At 38.8% G+C, this 21,173-nt stretch overlaps 3 protein-coding genes, 1 long non-coding RNA gene and 1 pseudogene across 10 annotated transcripts; 4 read left to right on the plus strand and 1 right to left on the minus strand.

The window, feature by feature from the left end:
• Positions 1-4,963: 4,963 nt before the first annotated feature.
• On the plus strand, positions 4,964-8,905 carry LOC126608496 (transcription factor bHLH49-like). Of its 4 annotated transcripts, none has more exons than XM_050276432.1 (9): positions 4,966-5,641; positions 5,778-6,776; positions 6,854-7,078; positions 7,147-7,212; positions 7,317-7,385; positions 7,721-7,792; positions 7,888-8,088; positions 8,251-8,344; positions 8,434-8,905. In XM_050276432.1, exons 2-9 carry the CDS (start codon positions 5,865-5,867, stop codon positions 8,469-8,471), a joined length of 1,677 nt encoding a protein of 558 aa, XP_050132389.1. In that variant the 5' UTR covers positions 4,966-5,641; positions 5,778-5,864; the 3' UTR covers positions 8,472-8,905. The 4 variants fall into 4 exon arrangements, with proteins under 4 accessions (XP_050132391.1, XP_050132389.1, XP_050132390.1 ...); XM_050276433.1 differs by having other exon boundaries at positions 4,966-5,212; XM_050276431.1 differs by having other exon boundaries at positions 4,966-6,776.
• Positions 8,906-9,267: 362 nt separating this feature from the next.
• On the plus strand, positions 9,268-13,120 carry LOC126606503 (putative pentatricopeptide repeat-containing protein At1g68930; annotated as a pseudogene).
• Positions 13,058-17,085, minus strand: LOC126606501 (uncharacterized). The gene is made up of 6 exons (XM_050273889.1): positions 16,196-17,085; positions 15,076-15,281; positions 14,290-14,912; positions 13,768-13,876; positions 13,383-13,703; positions 13,058-13,294 (listed from the first exon to the last, which is right to left on the minus strand). Exons 2-6 carry the CDS (start codon positions 15,226-15,228, stop codon positions 13,241-13,243), a joined length of 1,260 nt encoding a protein of 419 aa, XP_050129846.1. The 5' UTR covers positions 15,229-15,281; positions 16,196-17,085; the 3' UTR covers positions 13,058-13,240.
• Positions 13,321-16,184, plus strand: LOC126606504 (uncharacterized). Of its 4 annotated transcripts, none has more exons than XR_007617227.1 (5): positions 13,321-13,454; positions 13,617-13,737; positions 14,198-14,605; positions 14,699-14,888; positions 15,134-16,184. It is a non-coding gene; the product is annotated as an uncharacterized LOC126606504 (long non-coding RNA). The 4 variants fall into 4 exon arrangements; XR_007617228.1 differs by having other exon boundaries at positions 14,208-14,605; XR_007617225.1 differs by having other exon boundaries at positions 14,236-14,605.
• Positions 17,086-18,296: 1,211 nt separating the features above from the next.
• On the plus strand, positions 18,297-21,090 carry LOC126606627 (amino acid transporter AVT6A-like). Its single transcript, XM_050274008.1, has 5 exons — positions 18,297-18,940; positions 19,591-19,743; positions 19,909-20,112; positions 20,186-20,651; positions 20,758-21,090. The coding sequence occupies exons 1-5, from the start codon at positions 18,517-18,519 to the stop codon at positions 20,882-20,884; spliced, it is 1,374 nt and encodes a 457-aa protein (XP_050129965.1). The 5' UTR covers positions 18,297-18,516; the 3' UTR covers positions 20,885-21,090.
• The last annotated feature ends 83 nt before the right edge of the window (positions 21,091-21,173 follow it).

A 21,173-nucleotide genomic window follows, 5' to 3' on the forward strand; every position in this document is an offset into this window, starting at 1 on the left:
CCTTTAACAAGAGGGATCTTCATTTTTCAAAAAAAATGGAGACACTTTCTTGACTGTTGAATTGACTTTAATGAAATTGTGTGGTTGATATTAAATCACAGGCTACACAATTTCATTAAAGCCAAATCTAACGGGCAAGAGGGTGTCCTCATTTTATTTTTTTTGAAAAATAGGGATCCCTCTTGTTAAAGGATTCCTCTATATATATATAAACATATCTACAAAATAGTGAAAAAAAATGGAAGAAGAAGGAATAGCTTTGCAACTTATGAAGGAGAAATTTTTTTATTGTAACGGGAATACGGGATGATACATCATGTGTTTTTATGTAAGTGGTGATAAATTTTATTTTTTAAGTTATTAACTTTTTAACACACATATCTCACAATTTATATAGTGACATGTGTGTGTCGGTAATCTCTCCTTATGAAGAACATGATTTAAATATCTGTCGTTGTTGGATTTTTATTTTTTTCATGGATTTTCTAATTCTAGGGTTTTAATTATGCACAACAGACGTTTTAGTGAAGGATGAGAACTCAAGACCAGCTAGCATTTGTTTTAGTTACACTTGTCTTCATTTGACTAACATAGATGCGATAATGTGCACTGAGTTTGATTAATTGTGATTAAACCTTATTGTTGTTTCGTAATTTTATTTACGAGTACATAGCTATAATGAGAGTGTCTTTGTTATTACAATATAGTTTTGAACACAACAAGTAAAAGTTAAAGATTCACGTGATAAAAACTGAAAATTTTACAATATGTCAATTAATGAGATGCAATGATGTATTAGGCGGTTGGATCTGTATGTTCTAATTTTGATAATTTCAATTTAGTCGTTCAAATACCAATATATTTTGTATGCATGCCTAAGTTTAAACTTACATGACACTGTCTGTAAGTACAATAATGGAATTACATAAATCAAATAAGTCTGAAATGTGCTTGTCCAATCGTTTAAAGGGCAAGTCCAAGGTGAAGGATCAAGGAGTACTACTTTATTTTTCTGAACATATATATGAAAGAGAGAGAAAGTAAATGATGAACATGTTTAATTAGAATTTTTTATCGAGGTTAAAGAATTATAAAGCTCTAGTTAAGAGATCTCGAATCCCCAACTCTTATATTATCCCATGTTGCCATTCCATGGACGTGATTTGGTTGCTTGCTTGGTTTTTGTTTTCCCAAAAGGGGGGCCATTCCATTGCCAACCAAAAACCAACTATCACTACTATTATATAAATTATAATCAATTTAAATTTTTTTTTGTGTGCTGGAAACACGGTACACTAAGCACCATACAATTAGTTGAAAATTTATTTTTTTTGAATTTTCACCAATTGTAGTTTTACACTTAGTACACCTAGCGTTGTATCACATCCCCGCCCGGGCCCCCACCACATCCTGGCTCAACTCTGCCGTAACACAATATTGTCCGCTTTGGGTCCCGACCACGCCTTCACTGTTTTATTTTTGGAAACTTAGACGAGAACTTCCCAGTGGGTCACCCATCATGAGACTGCTCTCGCGCAAACTCGCTTAACTTCGGAGTTCCGACGGAACCCGAAGCAAGAGAGCTTCCAAAAGGGCTCGTGTTAAGTAGAGATGTGAATATACATATAAGGCTTACAGGATCTACTCCTTTGGACGATGTGGGATCTTATACGTTGAATGAAAATCCAACAGCCCATAATGCTTGGTCAGGAATATTCGCTCTTTGGGCTCAGGAGATGATCCAAATCCCTATAAAATAGCACATCATTACACGTGTCAATACGTCATTTGCCTGGTTCTTGGCTTCCTCATAATCCAATTGGAGAAAGAGGAATTGATATGGAGGAATCTTAATCCCTGTCTCCTTAACAAGGCGGTAGCACCCTGAGCCTGTGGGTTTTGTTTTCGTTGTCTTCTCCTTAAATTATCCCCTCTAACCCAGTTCATTCTTTCTCATACACTGCACATCGAGATAATTAAATCATTTTTTATGTCGTATTATATACCATAATATATGGACCAACTCACCTGTGTGTGTTTAGTTTATTTCCCATCTTGTTTTTCTCTTTTCTAGCTAAAGAGCGTTTGGAAATGCAAAAAAAAAAAAAAAAAAAAAAAAAAAAAGAATACAGTGAAAAATACAAGAAAAGATGTATAAGGTTTACGTCACTCATGACGGTATATTTTTCTTCTTCTAATTCAATAAATTTCTTTTATGCCGTTGAGGTTTACAATAAAAGTGCTTAGGAAAATCAAATATCCTTTATGACGATGAGGTTTACAGCGAAAGTGTTTGCAAATGCTTTTAGAAAGGTTAAAATCACTTTTAGAAAGTGTTGTTTCTTATCAGAGCACTCCGAAATTTGGTCAATGTTTATGTGCAAACTTTTTTTTTTAAATTTTATTTTATAGAAACAATCTCAAAATATCAAAATTTTATGATACTTGAAGTATAAAAGAATTTATCTCAAAGTGAAATTTTCGAGTTTGTGTTTTTTAAATAGCTTGAAGGGAGACTAGGTCGGAGTTTTTTAATGGAGAGTGGAGAGGAGAATCCATTAATCTTAAGGCTTAGGTGACTGTGATTGCAAGTCCCAATGCCAACTAATAATGACATGAGAGAAGGAGAGAAAGGGACACTCCATCAAATGGAGAGATTTCTTGTTGTGACGGGAATACGGGTAGTACATCACTTATTTTTATCTAAGTGGTGGAAAATTTTATTTTTTAAGTTATTAATTTTTTAACACATATATCTTACCATTTATATAACGACATGTGGTGTACCATTCCATGTGACGGTCACACTGAAAAATCTCTCTATCAAATGGTATAAAGTCATGGATTATGATTCTCTTCCTTACTCTTTCCATTTCCTCCTCTTACATTCTCTTATTTTGTTTTTCTCTTGTTATAAAAAAATTAATATAAGATGTTGACGTGGCTTAACCGTGACCGTTCAAATAGGAGGGGAGAGAAAAAAAGAGGGGAGATAATCCTACTCCATAAAACCATACCTAATAAAAAAAAATTGAACAAGTTTTTTTTTTTTTTTTACTATACTTTAATTTTTTTAAGTACTAAATTACTTATATTATAACACCTAATATATCAAATTGTATTTATGATACACTGAAGATCTCTTCCATAGGTGCAGCTTGTTAACAATGAAGATTTCGTAACTGATGGGTCAACCTTAAGACTGCAGAGGAAAACCTAACCATCTGATTTACATGAAGCATATATAATAGTAGTAATTTTCACGCTCTAGTTCCTTTATGCGTCCCTTCTTTTGTTCTTCGATATTTTTACTAAAAAAAAATCAAACAATGAGAGTTCGAAAATCACTTTTTGGTTATATATAAGAGTAAATTGTAGCAATGGTTCCTCAGATTTAATCAAATTGAAGCAATGATCTCTCAACTAAAAATCAATTACCATTGGTTCCTTAACTTATCAAAATGTGTAGTTATAGTTTTTTTCATGAATTTCATCAAAATAAGTTATGTTGGAATAACCATTTATATAATTAGTGTCTCTCAACTCATCAAAGTGTGTAATTATGGTCATTTTCATCAACTACGTCAAAATTTTTGTCAAAACGAGTTATGTTTGAATGATCATTGCTACAATTGGGTTAAAGTTAAGAGACTATTTCTCCAGCTGAATTAAAGGTGAGGGACCAATGGTAATGAATTTTTAGTTAAGAGACCATAGCTGTACATTTTGATGAGTTGAGAGATCAATAGTAATAGATTTTTAGTTGATGGACCATTGCTCAAATTGAGTTAAAATTAAGGGACCATAACTACAATTTACTCTATATATAATGGAAATGGATCCTCTCTAGATCCCTTCATCCTAATCTACCAAATCAAGAAATCATTGCCATTGAAATTTGATCAAAGGGCTACAAACATAGAGTCATTTTAAAAGTTATAATAACTTCAGCCGTTGAATCAAATTTCAATATTCCGGATCTCCTAATTTAGTGGATTAGGAGGAAGGGATCCGGAGAGGATCCCATTCCATATATAATAGGCAATGTACATGCACCATAGAACAAACAGATACAACATGGAATGTGCTAGGCTGCTAGATAAGATGGTCAAGCTATCAAGATGGGTTGGCGTAGATCTTCCCACACAATAATGCAGATTGCCGACTGCATAAACCAGATGGCTTAATTAATTTCTTAATTAATAATTAAGTTCTCCATTAATAAATGCAGTGTGAAAACGAGCTAGATTTTAGGGCCTTGACCAAACAAACCAAATTAAAGACGTTATTAAGCTCATGTCCCAAGGTGCAATGAAGGACAACGCAATAAGATAAAAGAAAACCCCCCAAAGCAAAAGTTGGCAATGTCAGTTGCTAGCTAGCTCAACTGGAATAAATCATCTGCTTAAATAATGCGCAACTCGATTGAATAAATCAGAGTTAAAAAATAGAAGTGATTAAAATAAACAGATATTAATTGGTGACATATTATCTCAATAATTAGAATTTTCATATTCAATTCATACTGTTTTTCGAGTTTAAACTCTTGTATAATATCGTTTATAAGAAAAATGTTAAAAATATTATCTTAAAGTTGAATTTTTTATAAATTCTTTGACAGTTACTGTTTAATATTAATTCCGTGTCAATTTTATAAAATATTATATCAAAAACATAAGATCACTTTAAAAAAAATCTTCTTAACATCTATCTCTCTGAAATTATGATAAATAAAACTCAAGTAAAATAAACTGATATTAATTAGAGTGAGTAAATAAAAGCTAATAAAGATTAGAATGGTAGTAATTTAAAGGTGGTGAAGAAATAAAAAAGCAATGGGTTTTGGGGGGAAGAGAAGAGAGAGTGTGTTTAATAATTTTACAGTGGCAGTGGCGGTGGTTAATCATCTAGAGCTCTCTTTTATATGTAAGCGTGGGTATAAAAGCAAGACCTTTGCCATTACTCCTCTTTCTTTCACTCTCTAAAGCAATCCATCTCTTCAGTTTCTCTCTCTCTCTCTCTTTTCAGTTTCTCTCTCCTCCTTTTTGGGTGTGCGACAGTGAGTGTAGCCAGAGCTGCCGAGCTAAAAAACAGGAGGGGTTTTGAACAAATTCAAAGCCAACCCAAAACCCAAATTCAATAAGAGGATTGTTTCAAGTACAAAGCTTGAATGGAGGGCAGAGAGCCAAAAGTAGCACAGAATCTCAAACGGGTATCTTTCTCTTAACACTTTTGAAGTTGGCTCTCTTTCTCTCTCTCTCTCTCTCTCTCTGTGTTTCAGAGCTGAGGGTTTCCTGCAACTCTGACTAGGGTTTTTGAACGGGGGCATTTATTATGCTGAAATCAATGTTCTTCTAGACTTTTACCAGCCCTTTCTTTGAACTGTCATTTTTTAGTCTTCTGCCTTGGGAGTGCTTCCTCTTGTCAAATATGGAACTGCAAATTTGAGTGGTCTTTGGAAATGGTAGCTGCTAATTTGGTACAGCTTTTTCTGGGTACATGGGTTTTGTTTCACTGTTTTGGAATTTTTCTGCCCATTAATGCAAGTGTGGATCTTTCTCTCAAAGCCCTTTTCTTTGTGTAGTTATCTTCACATAGCACATTATTTCTTTACTTTTTGGGTTTCCTGGATACTCCTGAGGTAATTTTTCTCGGAGAAGCTTGAAGTTCCTTCAATTGCAAGTTTAAAGTTTACATCTTTTGAGATTATTTGAGTTGAATTATACTTTTGCTTACTTCCTCTGTTTTTAATTTGCTTTTTTTCTCTCCTGTTTTAGTCAAACTGAAATTAGGGTTCTAGGGTTTTATTTGGGGTGGTCAAATTTGGGAGATTTTGGCTACTTTTGGCGTTCTTTGGAGAAAACATGGATATGGGTGAGCAAGATAAATTTGAATTAGAGAATAGGAATGATGATCCTATGAATTTTTCTCCTGGGATTACACCAGACTGGAGATTTGGTGGCTCCAATCTCACAAATACATCCACGGGGTTAGTTGCCACTGGAAATTCTATGGCAGTTAGTAAGGGGGATCTAGTTGGTTCTTCTTCTCGGCCCTCGGCTTCAATGGCGGAATCGTTTAACCCGACACTTTGGGATCACCCAACCAGTGCACAAGACCTGGGGTTTTGTGACATGAACGTTCAGACCAGTGCAAGCACTTCAGACTCATTGGGAATTAGGAAAGGCATTCCTGCCTCTTTGAGAAGTGGTATTGATAGAGCACTTGATATGTGCTGGAATCCACCGAATTCGATGTTGAAAGGGGGAATGTTCTTGCCAAATGGGCCTGGAGTGCTCCCACAGAGTTTGTCTCAGTTTCCAGCCGATTCTGCGTTCATTGAGCGTGCTGCGAGGTTCTCGTGCTTCAATGGCGGGAATTTTAGTGATATGGTCAACCCTTTTGGTGTCCCTGAATCCATGAGTATGTATTCTAAGGGTGGGGGATTGATGCCGTGGACACAAGAACTTGTAGCCGGTAATGGGTCGAAAGGAGTTCCCGGCGTCCATTCTCAAAGGAATGAGCTAAATGGGGATGTTTCTTTGCCTATGGAGCAAGGGACTACTGAAGGGAGCCCACTGAAGAATGAGAAGAAAAGTGAGAGCCTTGCGAAATCTCATGATGAAGCAAGACACGCTATTGGCGGGTCTGGTAACGAGTCCGATGAAGCTGATTCCAGCGGTGGTGGCGGTGCTGGTCAAGAAGAACCATCTATGCTGGAGGGTGCAAAACCATCTTCTAAGGGCTTTAAGAAAAGGAAAAGGAGTAGTAGGCAGGTAAACCACCATCTGGAAAATGCCTTTTTTTTTACCTTGTTCGTTATGCATGTTATTTAATTTATCTTTGATGACAGGCTAATGAGCTTGATCAAGCCAATGCACAACAACCCGGTGAATCGGCAATGGATATTACTGAATTTCAAGATAAGGGAGAGCAACAACCAGCTTCAACTCCCAACAAGACTACTGGAAAACAGGGGAAACAAGGGTCTCAAGCATCTGATCCACCGAAAGAAGAATATATTCATGTTAGAGCACGAAGAGGCCAGGCAACAAATAGTCATAGTCTTGCAGAAAGAGTAAGATATTATGTCGAAATATTTTTTATTATTACATTAGGGTGGAGTTTGATCGTTTTTTGAAACAGGTCCGAAGGGAGAAAATCAGTGAGAGGATGAAGTTTCTTCAAGATCTTGTGCCTGGATGCAGCAAGGTTGTCTTGTCTTACTTGAATAATATTTAAAGAACTAATTTATTTCAAATTCGCACCTGAGAGTTGCCTAGTTCATATTCATGACAAGCAACTGGTTGATGCAGGTAACTGGGAAGGCAGTGATGCTGGACGAAATCATTAACTACGTACAGTCATTGCAACGGCAGGTTGAGGTACGAAAACTTTCTTGTTTTCTTTTCTTCCGAGTTGTGCTTCTTAGTATTTCTGGTGTAATTGGTCTTTCCTGCATCGTGTATTCGTGGATAGGAGTAAAAGTTTTGGTTGGGAAACTGGTTTCGTACTGAATTCAACTTTTCTGTCTTCACGAAGGGTTATTCTTAACTTGTTTATGTCGGTTAAGGTGTTGCTTCTAAGGAAAAGATTGCAAATAAATGAGCCCTTTACTAACCATAATCTCAAATTTATGTTCTAAATTCATGCTAGACACGTACTCCTGATTAGTATAAGGCATTCGATTATATCTTACAGCGGCCTCCTCTTTTTGCAGTTTTTGTCAATGAAGCTTGCTACGGTGAATCCGCGACTTGATTTTAACATTGAAGGCCTCCTTGCAAAAGATGTAAGTCATTTTGCCTGCCTTCCATGGGAAGGCAGAATAATGATCTGTATGTTTGTGCCACATCTGATTCACCCTTGTACATCATTTCCACACAGATCCTTCAGTCACGGATCGGACCTTCATCTACGTTGGGGTTTTCTCCGGATATGCCTATGGTTTATCCTCAACTACATCCATCTCAACCGGGACTTATCCAAGCTGGCCTTCCTGGGACGGGGAGCTCTTCTGATCTACTTCGGAGTGCCATGGGTTCCCAAATGACACAAATGACCGGAGGATTCAAGGAGCCTTCTCAGGTATCTTTCAAGCGATCGCTAAATTTCTGTGACATGAACTTTCATAGTCGATGTGGATAATATCCCATACACCATGTACACCTGAATGTTATTCTTCTGCTCAGCTTTCAGAGTCTCTATGTTACGAATCTTACGACTGAACTTCATAATTCCTGTGTTTAGCCACAGCTACCAAATGTGTGGGAGGATGAGCTCCACAACGTTGTCCAGATGAGCTATGGAGGCAGTACTCCTCCGAGTAGCCAAGATGTGGATGGTATGCATCATTAGGTTTTACGTACAACATGCCTCCGATATCTTTCCAGTGTCTTGAGCTAATTTCTCTTCTCTTCGAAAAAATTGCAGGACCAACGCCACCGGGCCAGATGAAAGTTGAACTTTGATTATACGATTCTTATTCATGCCGCGACACTGTTCCGCCCCCATACATGCGCAATACTACCGTGATGAAATAACAACGATCATGATTCTCCCTTTCCCCGTCACCTAGGACGATGAAGATACCATCGCCATATTTTGCGGAAGCTCAACCCGTCAAATTTGAAGCTTCCGGCTTTAGGCGATTTGCAGAAACATAATGCAGAAGCAGATGTTACGTTGATATTGTAAGCAGCATTATATGGTGGTATGTATAGAGGCAGAGAAGGTGAAGTTGTTTGTGTTGAAGGGAGTGGATCAGGGAATGTATAGAAATAGAGATGGGCGGTAACAAGGAATTTGCGATGGGAAATGTTGGTCATGTTTTTGTTATTTTTAGATTAACAAATTGTTTTGTTAATTATATATCTTTCAATTTCAAGTGTAGTATTATAATTTATTTCTTCTCTCATCTTTTTACATATTTTAACATGTTTAGTTTACATTTTGTGGCACAAATTCTTAGTAAAAATAAAAATTAATCTTAGAAAAACACTTGAAGTGCTTCGGGTGCAATGAGCATTCAAACGGCTCGTGTGGGAGTGTTTTTGAAAATGACGCAAAGGCGCTTTTAGAAAAAAACGTTCTGGGGTTCTGAATTGCTTGTGTGCTTCGTGCTTCGGGGTGCAATGAGCATTCAAATGGCTCGTGCGGGAGTGTTTTTTAAAATGACGCAAAGGCGCTGTTAGAAAAAGAAAAAAAATGTTCTGGGTTTCTGAATTGCTTATGTGCTTCGTGCTTCGAAGTGCAATGAGCATTCAAATGGCTCGTGTGGGAGTGTTTTTTAAAATGACGCAAATGTGCTTTTAGAAAAAAATGTTTTGAGGTTTTAAAAGCATTGAATTACTTATGTGCTTCGTGCAAGAAGCATTTCCACTGCTTTTCTATGCCCTCCTCTGAATTACAATTAGCTTCTGTTTGCCGCCGAGGGCCTTTGGGGTGATGTCTTCTTCCTCAAACTACTACTGCAACTTACTCAAGCTTTTCAGCCAAGCAGGAACCATGCGCAAGCCAAGAAGCTGCATTCCCAAATCATCAAAACCGTGACTAATCCTGAAATCTTTCTTCTCAACAATCTCGTTACCACCTATGGCAGATTGGGCAACTTAAGCTATGCCCGACTTCCGTTCGACCAAATGCCTCACCGAAGCCTTTTCCCTTGGAATGCCATTCTCTCTGTCTACTCTATATCGGGTCGTCTTTCCGTGATGCAAGAGATCTTCAATCGAATGCCAACCCGTGATGGGGTGTCTTGGAATTCACTTATTTCGAGGCATGCGTCATGTGGCTCGGTTGCTGAGGCTGTGAAAGTTTATAGCTTGTTGTTAGAGCAAGTCCACCCTTGCATGTTGCTCGGGGGACAGCCTCCTTCCAAGGGCCTGAGGGCCGGTCGAAATGGGTCCAGCCATGAAGGGCCCGAGTGAGGGTGGGAGCCCGAGCGAGGGGGGGGTGGGGAGTCGACGGGCCTGTGGCCCGAGGGCTTTGTAATTTTTTATTTTTTTTGTGTCAGAGAGAGAGAGAGAGAGAGAGAGAGAGAGAGAGAGAGAAGGGGGGACCGGAGCTGGGTTCGTCGCAGGGGAAGTGGGTGCGGAAGGGAAGTGGGTCGTCGTAGGGGGGAAGGCAGGGTGGGTTGTCGCCGGGGGGGGGGGGGGGGGAAGGCAGGGTGGGGGAGGAGGTAGCTAGGTTCTGGTTTTTGCAGGGGGTTCTCGGGGGTGGGAGGAGGTGGAAGAAATGGGTTCGGGTTTTTTTTTTTTTTTAATTTTTTTTAATTGGATTAATATTATAATATTTTTAATGTATAAACTATTATTTAAACAAACAAAAAAATTTATTATTTTAATTGCCTATTGTCAGGGGGGAGGGCTCCAAGGGTGGAGATGCAAATGACAATTACTGTTCATTAATGGCAGTTACTATTCATTAAAGGCAGTTACTGTTCAAAAGGGTGGATTCAATAGTGGATTGCCAGGGGGAAAGGCTCCATGGGTGGAGTTGCTCTTAAGGGACGGGCCGGGTAATTTGAACCGGATTACGTTCTCCACTATGCTTGTGCTTTCGTCGAGTCAGGGGTGTGTGAACTTGGGTCGACAGCTTCACGGGCAGATAGTGAAATTTGGGTTTGAATTATATCTGTTTGTTGGTAGTCCTTTGGTGGACATGTACTCAAAAGCAGGGTTAATTTTTTATGCAAAGCGGGTTTTTGATTCAATATAGGAGAGAAATGTGGTTATGTATAATACACTAATCACTGGCCTTTTACGATGTGGATTGATCGCAGAATCTGAATGCTTGTTTAGTGAAATGCCTGAAAAAGATTCAATTTCGTGGACTACAATGATTACCGGACTTAACCAAAACGGTGCAGGTGTAAAAGCGCTTGATAAGTTTAGAGAAATGAGAAGGCTTAAGTATGGATCAATCAATATACGTTTGGTAGTGTACTGACTGCAAGAGATCCAGCGCAATGGTGTTCCACGATTCATATGGCCGACCCCACTTAGTGGGAAAAGGTTTTGTTGTTGTTGTTGTTTGTAGCGTACTGACTGCATGTGGGGGCCTATCAGCCTTGCAAGAGGGCAAGTAATATCATTAGGACTGATTTTATAGATAACATCTTTGTTGGTAGTGCTCTTGTTGACATGTATTGCAAATGTAGAAGCATAAAAGCTGCAGAAATGGTTTTCAAGAGAATGAACCGCAAGAATGTAGTATCGTGGACTGCACTACTTGTGGGATATGGACAGAAAGGGTACAGTGAAGAAGCTGTAAGAATTTTTTGTGATATGGACAGAAAGAGGTCGCACTTGGTGCGATGGCAAGTGCCTTCGCCCATTAGCGGTAGGTCTCGGGTTCGAGACTTGGGAGCAGCCTCTCCATAAATGGGGGTAAGGCTAGCCGACATTCAACTCTCCCAGATCCTGCGTAAAGCGGGAGCCTTGTGCACTGGGTACGACCTTTTTATGCAGAGAAACGGGGTTGAACCAGATGACCTTACGCTGGGAAGTGTAATTAGCTCATGCGCGAACCTAGCAAGCTTAGAAGAAGGCGCCCAGTTCCATGGTCAAGCTCTAGCTTCTGGATTGATTTCTTTTGTTACAGTTTCAAATTCACTTGTCACATTATACGGTAAATGTTGAAGCATCGAAGACTCCCAATGGCTGTTCGATGAGATGGAGATCACGGACGAAGTCTCCTGGACAGCCTTGGTTTCAGGGTATGCTCAGTTTGGAAAAGCTTATGAGACGTTTGATTTGTTTGAAAGGATGTTGGCCCTTGGTTGGAAACCCGATGGAGTTACTTTCATAGGGGTTCTTTCAGCTTGCAGTAGAGCAGGACTCGTGGAGAAAGGACATCACTACTTTGAATCAATGGTGAAAGAACATGGAATTACACCCATTGTGGATCACTACACTTGCATCATCGACCTTCTCAGCCGAGCTGGAAGATTAGAAGAAGCAAAAAACTTCATAAATAAGATGCCTTTCCGTCCAGATGCAATTGGTTGGGCCACCTTGTTGAGCTCGTGTAGACTTCATCATAATATGGAAATTGGTAAATGGGCAGCTGAATCTCTTCTAGAACTAGAGCCCCAGAATGCTGCAAGCTATATCTTGCTCTCAAGCCTCTATGCTGCCAAGGGGAAATGGGATGAGGTGGCCAAATTAAGGAGAGGAATGAGGGATGAGGGCGCTAGAAAGGAACCGGGATGCAGTTGGATCAAATATAAGAACAGAGTGCACATTTTTTCAGCAGATGACCAGTCAAGTCCATTTTTGGATCAGATATATGCTAAGCTGGAGGAACTAAATTGCAAAATGATAGAAGAGGGGTATGAGCCGGATATGAGTTCTGTTCTTCATGCTGTTGAGGAATCGGAAAAGATGAAGTTGCTAAATTACCACAGTGAGAAGCTTGCAATTGCATTTGGATTGATATTTCTTCCTCCTGGCCTTCCCATACGAGCAGTTAAAAACCTTCAAGTATGTGGGGATTGTCACAATGCCACTAAATACATTTCCAAGATCACTAAGAGAGAGATACTTGTAAGAGATGCTGTCCGGTACCATCTATTTAAAGATGGAACTTGTTCAAGAGGAGATTTCTGGTGATGGGATTGCGAGTGTGCTGGAGAGGATTTTAAAACCATATATTTATTAGGTGGGTGACCAAATTCAGAGTTTCCTTGATTTCAGAAGATGTGTCGCTTCATATACACAGATGCAATTAAGACCTGTTTGTGCATGAAGTGACTATCCTGCAAGGATTTTTTATTTTATTTTTGATCTGAATCCTTGCAAGTTTATGAACCGGAAATGTTTTTATCTCAAGATTCCAACAGCTGTGCTCAAGCTCCAAAGAAGGAGGATCATATCACTTGGAGATGGAAGTTATGATTATACATGCATGTTCTACTTGTTTCAGGTTGAGAAGGCAAGTCATTAAACTTCACTTAGTGACTTATTGGATTATGTTTTGGAGGACTATCCGCTGTGAACCCTTTATTTACTTGGATAAACCTATTGCTGCAAGTTTAAAAGAAGCTTCTTAAGGGTCTTCTGAACTGTTAACTGAACTGCATTTCCAATAAACTCATGTCTTTACACTTCATACAAAATAGTACAAGCAACATCTGTAAAGGAATTATAAAACATAATGCGTATCTATCCTGGAATTATAAGATATATGTTTTTATTCATTGTGAATCTCACGTGCGCAGAAAATAGTCATCTAACTTTCATTCAGATTGCTGTGATCTCTTACAGGAGTCCTCTTGAGCTTCTTGTTGGTTCTGCGTTAACATTAAAGATGAGCTGTTGTATATAAAGTTTATCATTCATGCAGACTTGGGAAGAATTCAAAAGTCCATGAAGAATTACCTTCAACTGGGCACAGATCTCAATGACTTCAGCTGGAGGTGCCCAATCACCAAAGTTCCTCTCAATAAACTGGTATGCAATGCCACTCCTTCCACCGCCAACTACAAAAAGCCCCCCCTTAATTTCACCTTCTCCTTTGAAGTTTTGCTGTATCCCCATAGCTTTTGCACGCTTGTAATTTGCTCTAGCTCGAGGGTTGAAAATAAAACCTGACAGGAATTTTTCCTTGAGCAGTTTCCCTCCACCAAGTGCTTTGAAGAATTCCATTCCGCGATCATACAATACAACACCACCCCAATATCGAGGCCAGAAGTCTTTTATCTGCATCAAAACACTACGTCATCCAAAGTTGATGGTAAGAGTCGGAAATTAAATGTAGTTATACCTCTGACTCCATATACTCATGAAGAACAGCAAATAGTTGAACCCCTAGTGAATCAAATATCGGTTTTTTGGCATATAGCTGGTGAGCTTCAGCTCTACACATGATGCACCTGTTTCAAGTTCAATATATACAAAAGAACTTAGTTTCAAGAAAGATGCTCATACTTTGACTCAAATTACTGAATTAGATAGAACTCTATTTCTCACTGTGGAGTCGAGCCAGCTTTTCACGGTCGTACATTATTTTTTGTCTGTTTCATATACTTCCCTTCGGACCATAAGACAATGATACCATCCTATAGCAATATACTTGCATCATGTGCCTCTTCATTTTAATTTATGAATTTCCGTCTTTAAATGTCTTATATTTACTTAATACATTACACCCCTATATGAAAGCTATGATCAACGATATCTCCTATTTTTTTGAGTTCATGACAGAAAATTTAGCACCTAATATAATGGACAGTACCAGGATCTGTTAAAACGAAGACATGTTGAAATGCAGAGTAAAAGATTTTACCCAGGACGTCGAATGCAGAGAATCACTGCTGGTTTGTTTCTCCACAGTTCTGAAGCCTTCATCGGAGGTGTTTTGGTTTTCACCAAATGCTCCATTCCAATCTTATACTCTGGTGTCAACTTCTGAACCGAGATGTTTTCGATGGTAGAGTATGGAGCAACTTTGTCAGCTACAGGATCAGGTTGTACACAACCACATGCTCTAGGTTCAGCTGGCTCCATGGCAACGATCCCTTTGAAGATGTATCCATCCCTGATCTTGAAACTTGCCAGTGATTGTTCTAGAGATTTTCCGTTAATTGAACTAGTTCTTGTTGGTAATTTACTCAGGATCTTTTGAGAATTTACAGATTGAAAACTCCTTTGAATGCTAGTATTTTTCGATAGTAAGCCCATTCTTCCTGTTGCAGCAGGGGTAGGATGAGACTTTGGTAGGTGATCCGCAAAAGCACTGGTTCTGTCCATGAAACGGGCAATATGGCCTCGCTTCATGCCAAACTGAGAAGAAAGCTGTACAGTGCTTAAGTTAAGGAGCTCAGACAGACATTTCCCACTGGACTCGAGCCTATCTCCGTATTGCATCAAAGCTCGGTCGTGCAGGTAAGACCTGATTTCCAATGCATCCTAGAGAAAAAATAGTAAGAAAATAAATGCCTTAGAAGAAGATTGATATGGTGATTACAAGACATGCCTTTTAGATTCGTACTCGATGTTCAGAAGTTAAGGAGATAATTACTGAAAAACCGAATGTAAAACTTAACCTTGAATAAGAGTCTAAATAACTAACCTTCTCCGGTTCTGTCATGTTTAATGCATCCATATCATCTGTATTCATGATTTTCAAGGTCGGTACATCATCCCAGCCTTCATCTAACAGCTTTGGAATCAGTCCTTTCAGAACCCCGTCCCCAACAAACTCCTCTATCGAAAAAGAAGCCATCTTCGAAGAAACCAGAGAATGTTCCAAACGAATCAGTGCTCGCTCAATCGAGTCTGGATGTAGAGATGAAAACCCTATTGCTGTTAGGCTCAGCTGCGCAAGAGTCGACATATATAAAGGCCGGAGATCATTAAAAATATTGGTTTTTTTTAAAACCATCTCATGCCGGCAATGCAAGGGATGTAAAAGTTTAGTTCAAATTTTTATGTTGGAGACAAATATACATTGTATAAATGTTGTATTAGGTTGTAGGATGGAGGCTAAATACAAAAGCTAGAAACAATTCTGTTGGTCGAAGGACAACATTTGAAATTTGGATCATCAGAAGGAATTATATTTTGTCAATTTTGAAGTGGTTCTCAAGCATTGCCGGCCAAGACCTGCTCCATTGTGTTTGTATTACCAATGTCACAGTAGGGAGGATTTGCTTTGGCCAACTTACCGAGGAAAGTGTTTATATTTTTTATTATTTTTGATACAGGCGAATATTTGATCAAATCCGGGAATTCGGTTACCTGGTTAAATGCTCTTGAACAATTGAGCTGCAAATCCGTGAGCGAAAGTGTTTGTTATATGTAAAACAATGGAGTCAAGTTTCCCTCCTTGTGCCTTGTTTGTTATCGTTCAGGTGAATCTTATTGTGTCAGCCTTATTTGTTCGGTTATTCGATGTGATATTGTGATGTAACAAAAGTTACAAATACCTCTTAAATTTATTTTATTTTTCTGGATAACTTTATATCAAAAAAATTCTTTGAAACCAAACTTAGCTAATGGCTTATTAAAAAATCTGACGGAAAAAAAATAAACAGGAGGAGATCGAAAACGCTATAGCTAAAAAATAGAGTGCACCTAACTGCCTTTGAATGTGTGTGATTAATCTATATGGACCTTCGATTCAGGTTTGACATATATATATCAATGAACGATCAAAGAACTCATAAAAATTTAGTTCATTTAAGATTTACATCATAGCGTAAGAGGCTTGTAGCTCAGTATGTTAAGGACATTTTCCCTTGCATTCGAGGCCCCCGAGTTTGAATCTCCCTCTTCCAGTATCGCTTGTATAAAAAAATAGATTTATTCAAGAACTTCTCAATCACCCAAAACGACTTCTGCCACAGCCCCTCTTTCCTGTGCTCTTTCACCACATTCAAAACATGCTGCACAGCATGATCAACTTTGTCATCCAACAACGTACATTCTGCCGACTTCTGCATTCTCATGCCCCAAACACACTAACAGCATCTAAACCGCCGTTGCATCAACAATGCGGATGTGTATTGTGAAGAACATATCCCTCTGTGAACCGGGCACAGTGGTGTATTCCTCCTCCTTGGTGATCCACAAGGTAGATACTTGGGCAGGTGCAACGACTTCTTTCTCTTGATTTGTGGCGGTTTTGATAGTTTTGTTGACTCTGAAAGATTCTCCAACCCGATTGCTGATACCTCGGCAGTTGCGTTCTTGAGCATATCGATGATGTTGCACGCAGTGACCATGAGAATTAGCGGGGAGGTTCTCGAGCTCATGCCCTGCCTCGAATATATTTGCAAGGATTGCAGCTGCTTCTGCTTTTTGAGTCCATTGGTTTGTTTAATGAACATCTCTTCAACCACGACTTGTATAATTCCAGCTTCTTGAAGTATTTTTCCATTTGGGTGGTATGATGAGAGCTATGCGAGAGCTCTGAATGCTGTCCTTCTGGCCATTGTATTTCCGTCTGTACCATTTCGATGAGAGCAGGAGAGACCTTCTCGGCGACTTAGGTTTTCCTGTCTTGTCCAAGAACAATTTCCCCAAGGTAACTTGCCATTTCAATTTTCAGCTCTTCACCACCTGATATTTGAATTTTAAATAAAAAGATTTATTAGTCCAAAATATTTCAGTTTCTGTGTTAGGGTACTTGGCTGGAATTCGGAAATTACCTTCAGTAAGATTCTCCCCAGCAGTTTCTGACACCACAAACGACACGAAATTAATGGATTTCAGATCAACACGATAATTTATTGGGTCATTAACGGGTATACACGCGGGTAACACGTAGGTAACCTGTTTCAACCCGTTAAGAAAAAAATTATTTTAATAATTTTAAGGTTTAATTACTAAAAGATTTATTATAAAATACAATAGTCATATTAATATATACAATATATTCTATATTAAATATATAATTTTGTATTATTATTCTATATAAGTTAAAAAAAAAAATTTTGTCATTATTTATTTTTATTATGAGAGTTCTTATAATTTCTCTAGAACCTTGCATAACTGAAATAATTAAAAGCACTTCTGAAAATGTTTGATAAGAAAATTGAAATAATTTGATTTTTTTAGTTTAGTGTTGTTTTATGAAAGCACTTACAATTAACTGTGTTTTTTTTTTTTTTGAACAATCGATATTATTTATACTAAGTGGAGGGGATGTGCGTAGCCTCACAATGGGCTAGCAATAAATTGATGCAAATTCGCCTTTAGCAAGACTTGAATCTAAGTCCTCTCATTTATCAGTGAAGAAGAATACCACTAGACCGTAGCACTTTTCAAAAATTGAAGCGTTTTTCGAAAGACAATCAAACCAAATCTACAAGCTGGAGTTTCCAGACTCATCATCCACTCAAACTGTTACACGTCATCCATCCTATCATCTCCGACTGCACACCGTCCTGCTCGGCGGTCCACCGCCGCACCTAACATTTCTTATCGTTCAGACCACAAGCACCCAGCATTAATCACGTGACATATTCAATGAGTGACTGTCCCAATTATAGGGGCCCCAATTAGAAACACATTAATTACTTAAGATGTAATTCTTACAAATATTTTGTTAATTTCTATATATTGATTTTCTTCGATTCATCTAATCTGATGATTGAATATTAAAAGAATTTATGAAAAGTAAAATATTATCACATCCCTAATTATTTTTGCTAAAGATTGGAATTTGGGAGCACAATTATTACAACACGACAAATAATTGCCTGCCCAATGTAGCTGTTCATCACCTGAATGGATAAGCACATCCCAACCACCATAGTTTCCTAAAAGCTTGTCTACATTCTCACGCCAACGCGTAACATTCTAAATTAATAACACAACATCATGCTTTGAATTTTAACATTTACTTGGCGTGATTGGTTTGAAATATCGAGAGCTGACACTTATTTTGGTTGCCTGATATTACTAGTTGTCCTGTTACGTGTTCTTTATCAAGATTACTTAACAAAGCGGCTACGAATTTCCACACAAAAGAAAGAGACTTTGAAAGTGTCACTTGCTTTAACAAGCAATGACCACTGACAGCAAAAATCCCAGGAATCCAACAAAATGGAAGCAACCTACGAACGAGGATTCTCCGCTGCTACCAAGGCGGACGGACCAAGATGATGAGCCGGCAGCGGGGGAGTTTAATGGGGCATCTTTCACCGGCGCGGTGTTTAATCTGTCGACCACCATTATTGGCGCCGGGATTATGGCGCTGCCGGCCACCATGAAAGTGTTGGGACTCGGCGTTGGGATTGGGATGATCGTGTTTGTGGCGGTTCTGACGGAGGCGTCGGTGGAGATGCTGCTGAGGTTCAGTAGGGTCGGGAAGGCTACGACTTTTGGAGGGGTGATGGGGGATGCTTTTGGGAAAGCTGGGAAAGTTGTGTTTCAGCTGTGCATCTTGGTTAACAATCTTGGAACCCTCATCGTCTACATGATCATCATTGGTAAATTGATTTTTTATTTCTTGTCCTGATTTTTAGGTGTGAAGTTTAAATTTTTAATTGAGTTCAATTCATAATCTTAGGGCTTCTAAGGAAGCACTTTTCCTTATAAGTACTTTTGTTAGAAGTGTTTCAAAATTGGATCCTCAAAGATTGAGGAGAAACTCCTCAAAATACTTTGTGGTAATTTCGCATTTATAATCGAATTATTTATATCGTAAATCACTATTTAAAGGTCCTCTCTACAAAAAAAAATCAATTAAAGCCATTATCGTTTGGTCATCTAATTGTATAAAATCAGATGGACGGAATTGGTAAAAGTATAATGAACCGTCTATCTATTTGGTACAATTGATTGACTAAACGATTTTAGTTTTAATTATTTTTTGCAAATATGATCATTACATAATGATTTATAATATGAATTTCCGCAATTCACGAGTGCAAATTTCACTTAAAATATTCAGTTTGGAGCACATATAGCGACAGAATGAATGCCAAAATCGCTAGTGTAATTCTAAACATCCAAATTATAAGAAAAGCTGCACTTGAATAATCAATTCAGAAGATGCTGGGACTTGTATTTCTTTCTTGCAAGTTGAGTAAAATTGGTAGTTCTCAGTTATTCTTTTCCAAATATTCATGTGGCTTAGGTGACGTGCTTTCCGGAACTTCTTCAACTGGAGTTCACCATGCTGGGGTGTTAGAAGGCTGGTTTGGTGAACACTGGTGGAACGGGCGCACCTTCGTGCTGCTCGTCGCAACCATTTTCGTGTTTGCTCCATTGGCATCGTTGAAGCGAATAGGTACATATACACTGTTTCTTTTGTGAGATTGAACCCAAAAATGAACATCTTGTCGCAAACTTGTGATTGGATAGTTCATGTCAGTAACTCTACGAGTTGCAATTCTATCGCAGTACATTATGTTGATGAAGCGTTTACGTAACTTGTTCCTTTCTGTGCTTGCAGATTCGTTGAGATACACATCCGCTTTAGCAGTTGCGCTGGCGATTGTTTTTCTTGTTATTACTGCAGGAATTGTAGTTACTAAACTCTTTTACGGAGGTATTTCCATGCCCAGGCTCCTCCCTAACGTGTCGGATATTGCATCTGTGTGGAATCTCTTCACAGTTGTTCCTGTCCTTGTAACGGCCTTCATCTGCCACTTCAACGGTATGGTTAGCTGATCCACCACAACATGCTGCTGTTATCTGCAAGCTAAAGAGCTTAATTTATTTTCCTGCAGTGCATACTATCGACAATGAGCTCGGAGACACTTCCTTGATTCAACCAATTGTAAAGACATCATTGGCTTTGTGCTCTACTGTCTACATTCTGACCAGCTTTTTCGGTTTCCTCCTATTCGGGGACTCAACTCTTGACGATGTGCTAGCCAATTTCGACACCAACCTTGGCATCCCTTACAGCTTTTTGCTCAATGATATCGTTCGCATCAGCTATGCCCTCCACCTCATGCTTGTTTTTCCCGTTATTTTCCATCCACTGCGACTCAACTTGGATGACCTCCTCTTTCCTTCGTCTAGGCCTCTGGTTTCCGACAATTGTAGGTTTACATTAAGCACCATCGGACTAATTTCTCTCGTCTTCTTGGGCGCAAATTTTATTCCCAGCATCTGGGATGTTTTCCAGTTCTCTGGAGCGACCGCTACAGTCTGCATCGGATTCATCTTTCCTGCTGCCATCGCTCTAAGGTGAGTTATGTGACATACATTTTGTTTTTCATTTTCAAGTTCAGCAATGACGTGTGTGCGCGCGTGCAAACTTATGTACATTCAATATCAAAATTTTGTGATTCAGGGACAAACATGGCATTGCAACAACGAAGGACAAGGTCTTATCCGTTTTCATGATCTGTCTTGCTGTGTTTGCGAATCTGATAGCGATATACAGCAATGCTACTGCCTTGTTCAAAGAGAAGGTGTGATTTAACATTGTTCAGAGGCTGTTGTTAGATGAACAACCTAGACTATACCTGTAGAGCATTGTCATTTGAAATCCAGGAAAACACTCAAGTTTTCCAGGGAGATATATGTAAGACAAAGCGCGAAGGCAAAAATACAGCCTTTGATCGCGTATGTATAATTATACGTATGAAAATTCTAATGCAATACCTTAAGTCATCTTGAAGAACACTTTCCCCTACCGAGTAATTCAACTTCTAATTACACCGATGCTTGTGATAAAATCCCAACATCTGTCCTATTTCGCAAACA

The sequence above is a fragment of the Malus sylvestris genome, chromosome 16, assembly GCF_916048215.2.
Source record: "Malus sylvestris chromosome 16, drMalSylv7.2, whole genome shotgun sequence".
Lineage (NCBI taxonomy): Eukaryota > Viridiplantae > Streptophyta > Magnoliopsida > Rosales > Rosaceae > Malus > Malus sylvestris.

Coding starts and splice junctions, on each gene's coding strand:
- LOC126608496 (XM_050276431.1), top strand. CDS start 5,865: ATGGATATGGGTGAGCAAGATAAATTTGAATTAGAGAATAGGAATGAT. Junction 7,079..7,146: donor GTCATAGTCTTGCAGAAAGA/GTAAGATATTAT, acceptor TTTTTGAAACAG/GTCCGAAGGGAGAAAATCAG. Junction 8,345..8,433: donor GAGTAGCCAAGATGTGGATG/GTATGCATCATT, acceptor AAAAAATTGCAG/GACCAACGCCACCGGGCCAG.
- LOC126606627 (XM_050274008.1), top strand. CDS start 18,517: ATGACCACTGACAGCAAAAATCCCAGGAATCCAACAAAATGGAAGCAA. Junction 20,113..20,185: donor CTTCATCTGCCACTTCAACG/GTATGGTTAGCT, acceptor ATTTTCCTGCAG/TGCATACTATCGACAATGAG. Junction 20,652..20,757: donor CCTGCTGCCATCGCTCTAAG/GTGAGTTATGTG, acceptor TTTGTGATTCAG/GGACAAACATGGCATTGCAA.
- LOC126606501 (XM_050273889.1), bottom strand. CDS start 15,228: ATGGCTTCTTTTTCGATAGAGGAGTTTGTTGGGGACGGGGTTCTGAAA. Junction 14,913..15,075: donor ACATGACAGAACCGGAGAAG/GTTAGTTATTTA, acceptor TTTTTTCTCTAG/GATGCATTGGAAATCAGGTC. Junction 13,877..14,289: donor CTCTGCATTCGACGTCCTGG/GTAAAATCTTTT, acceptor AACTTGAAACAG/GTGCATCATGTGTAGAGCTG.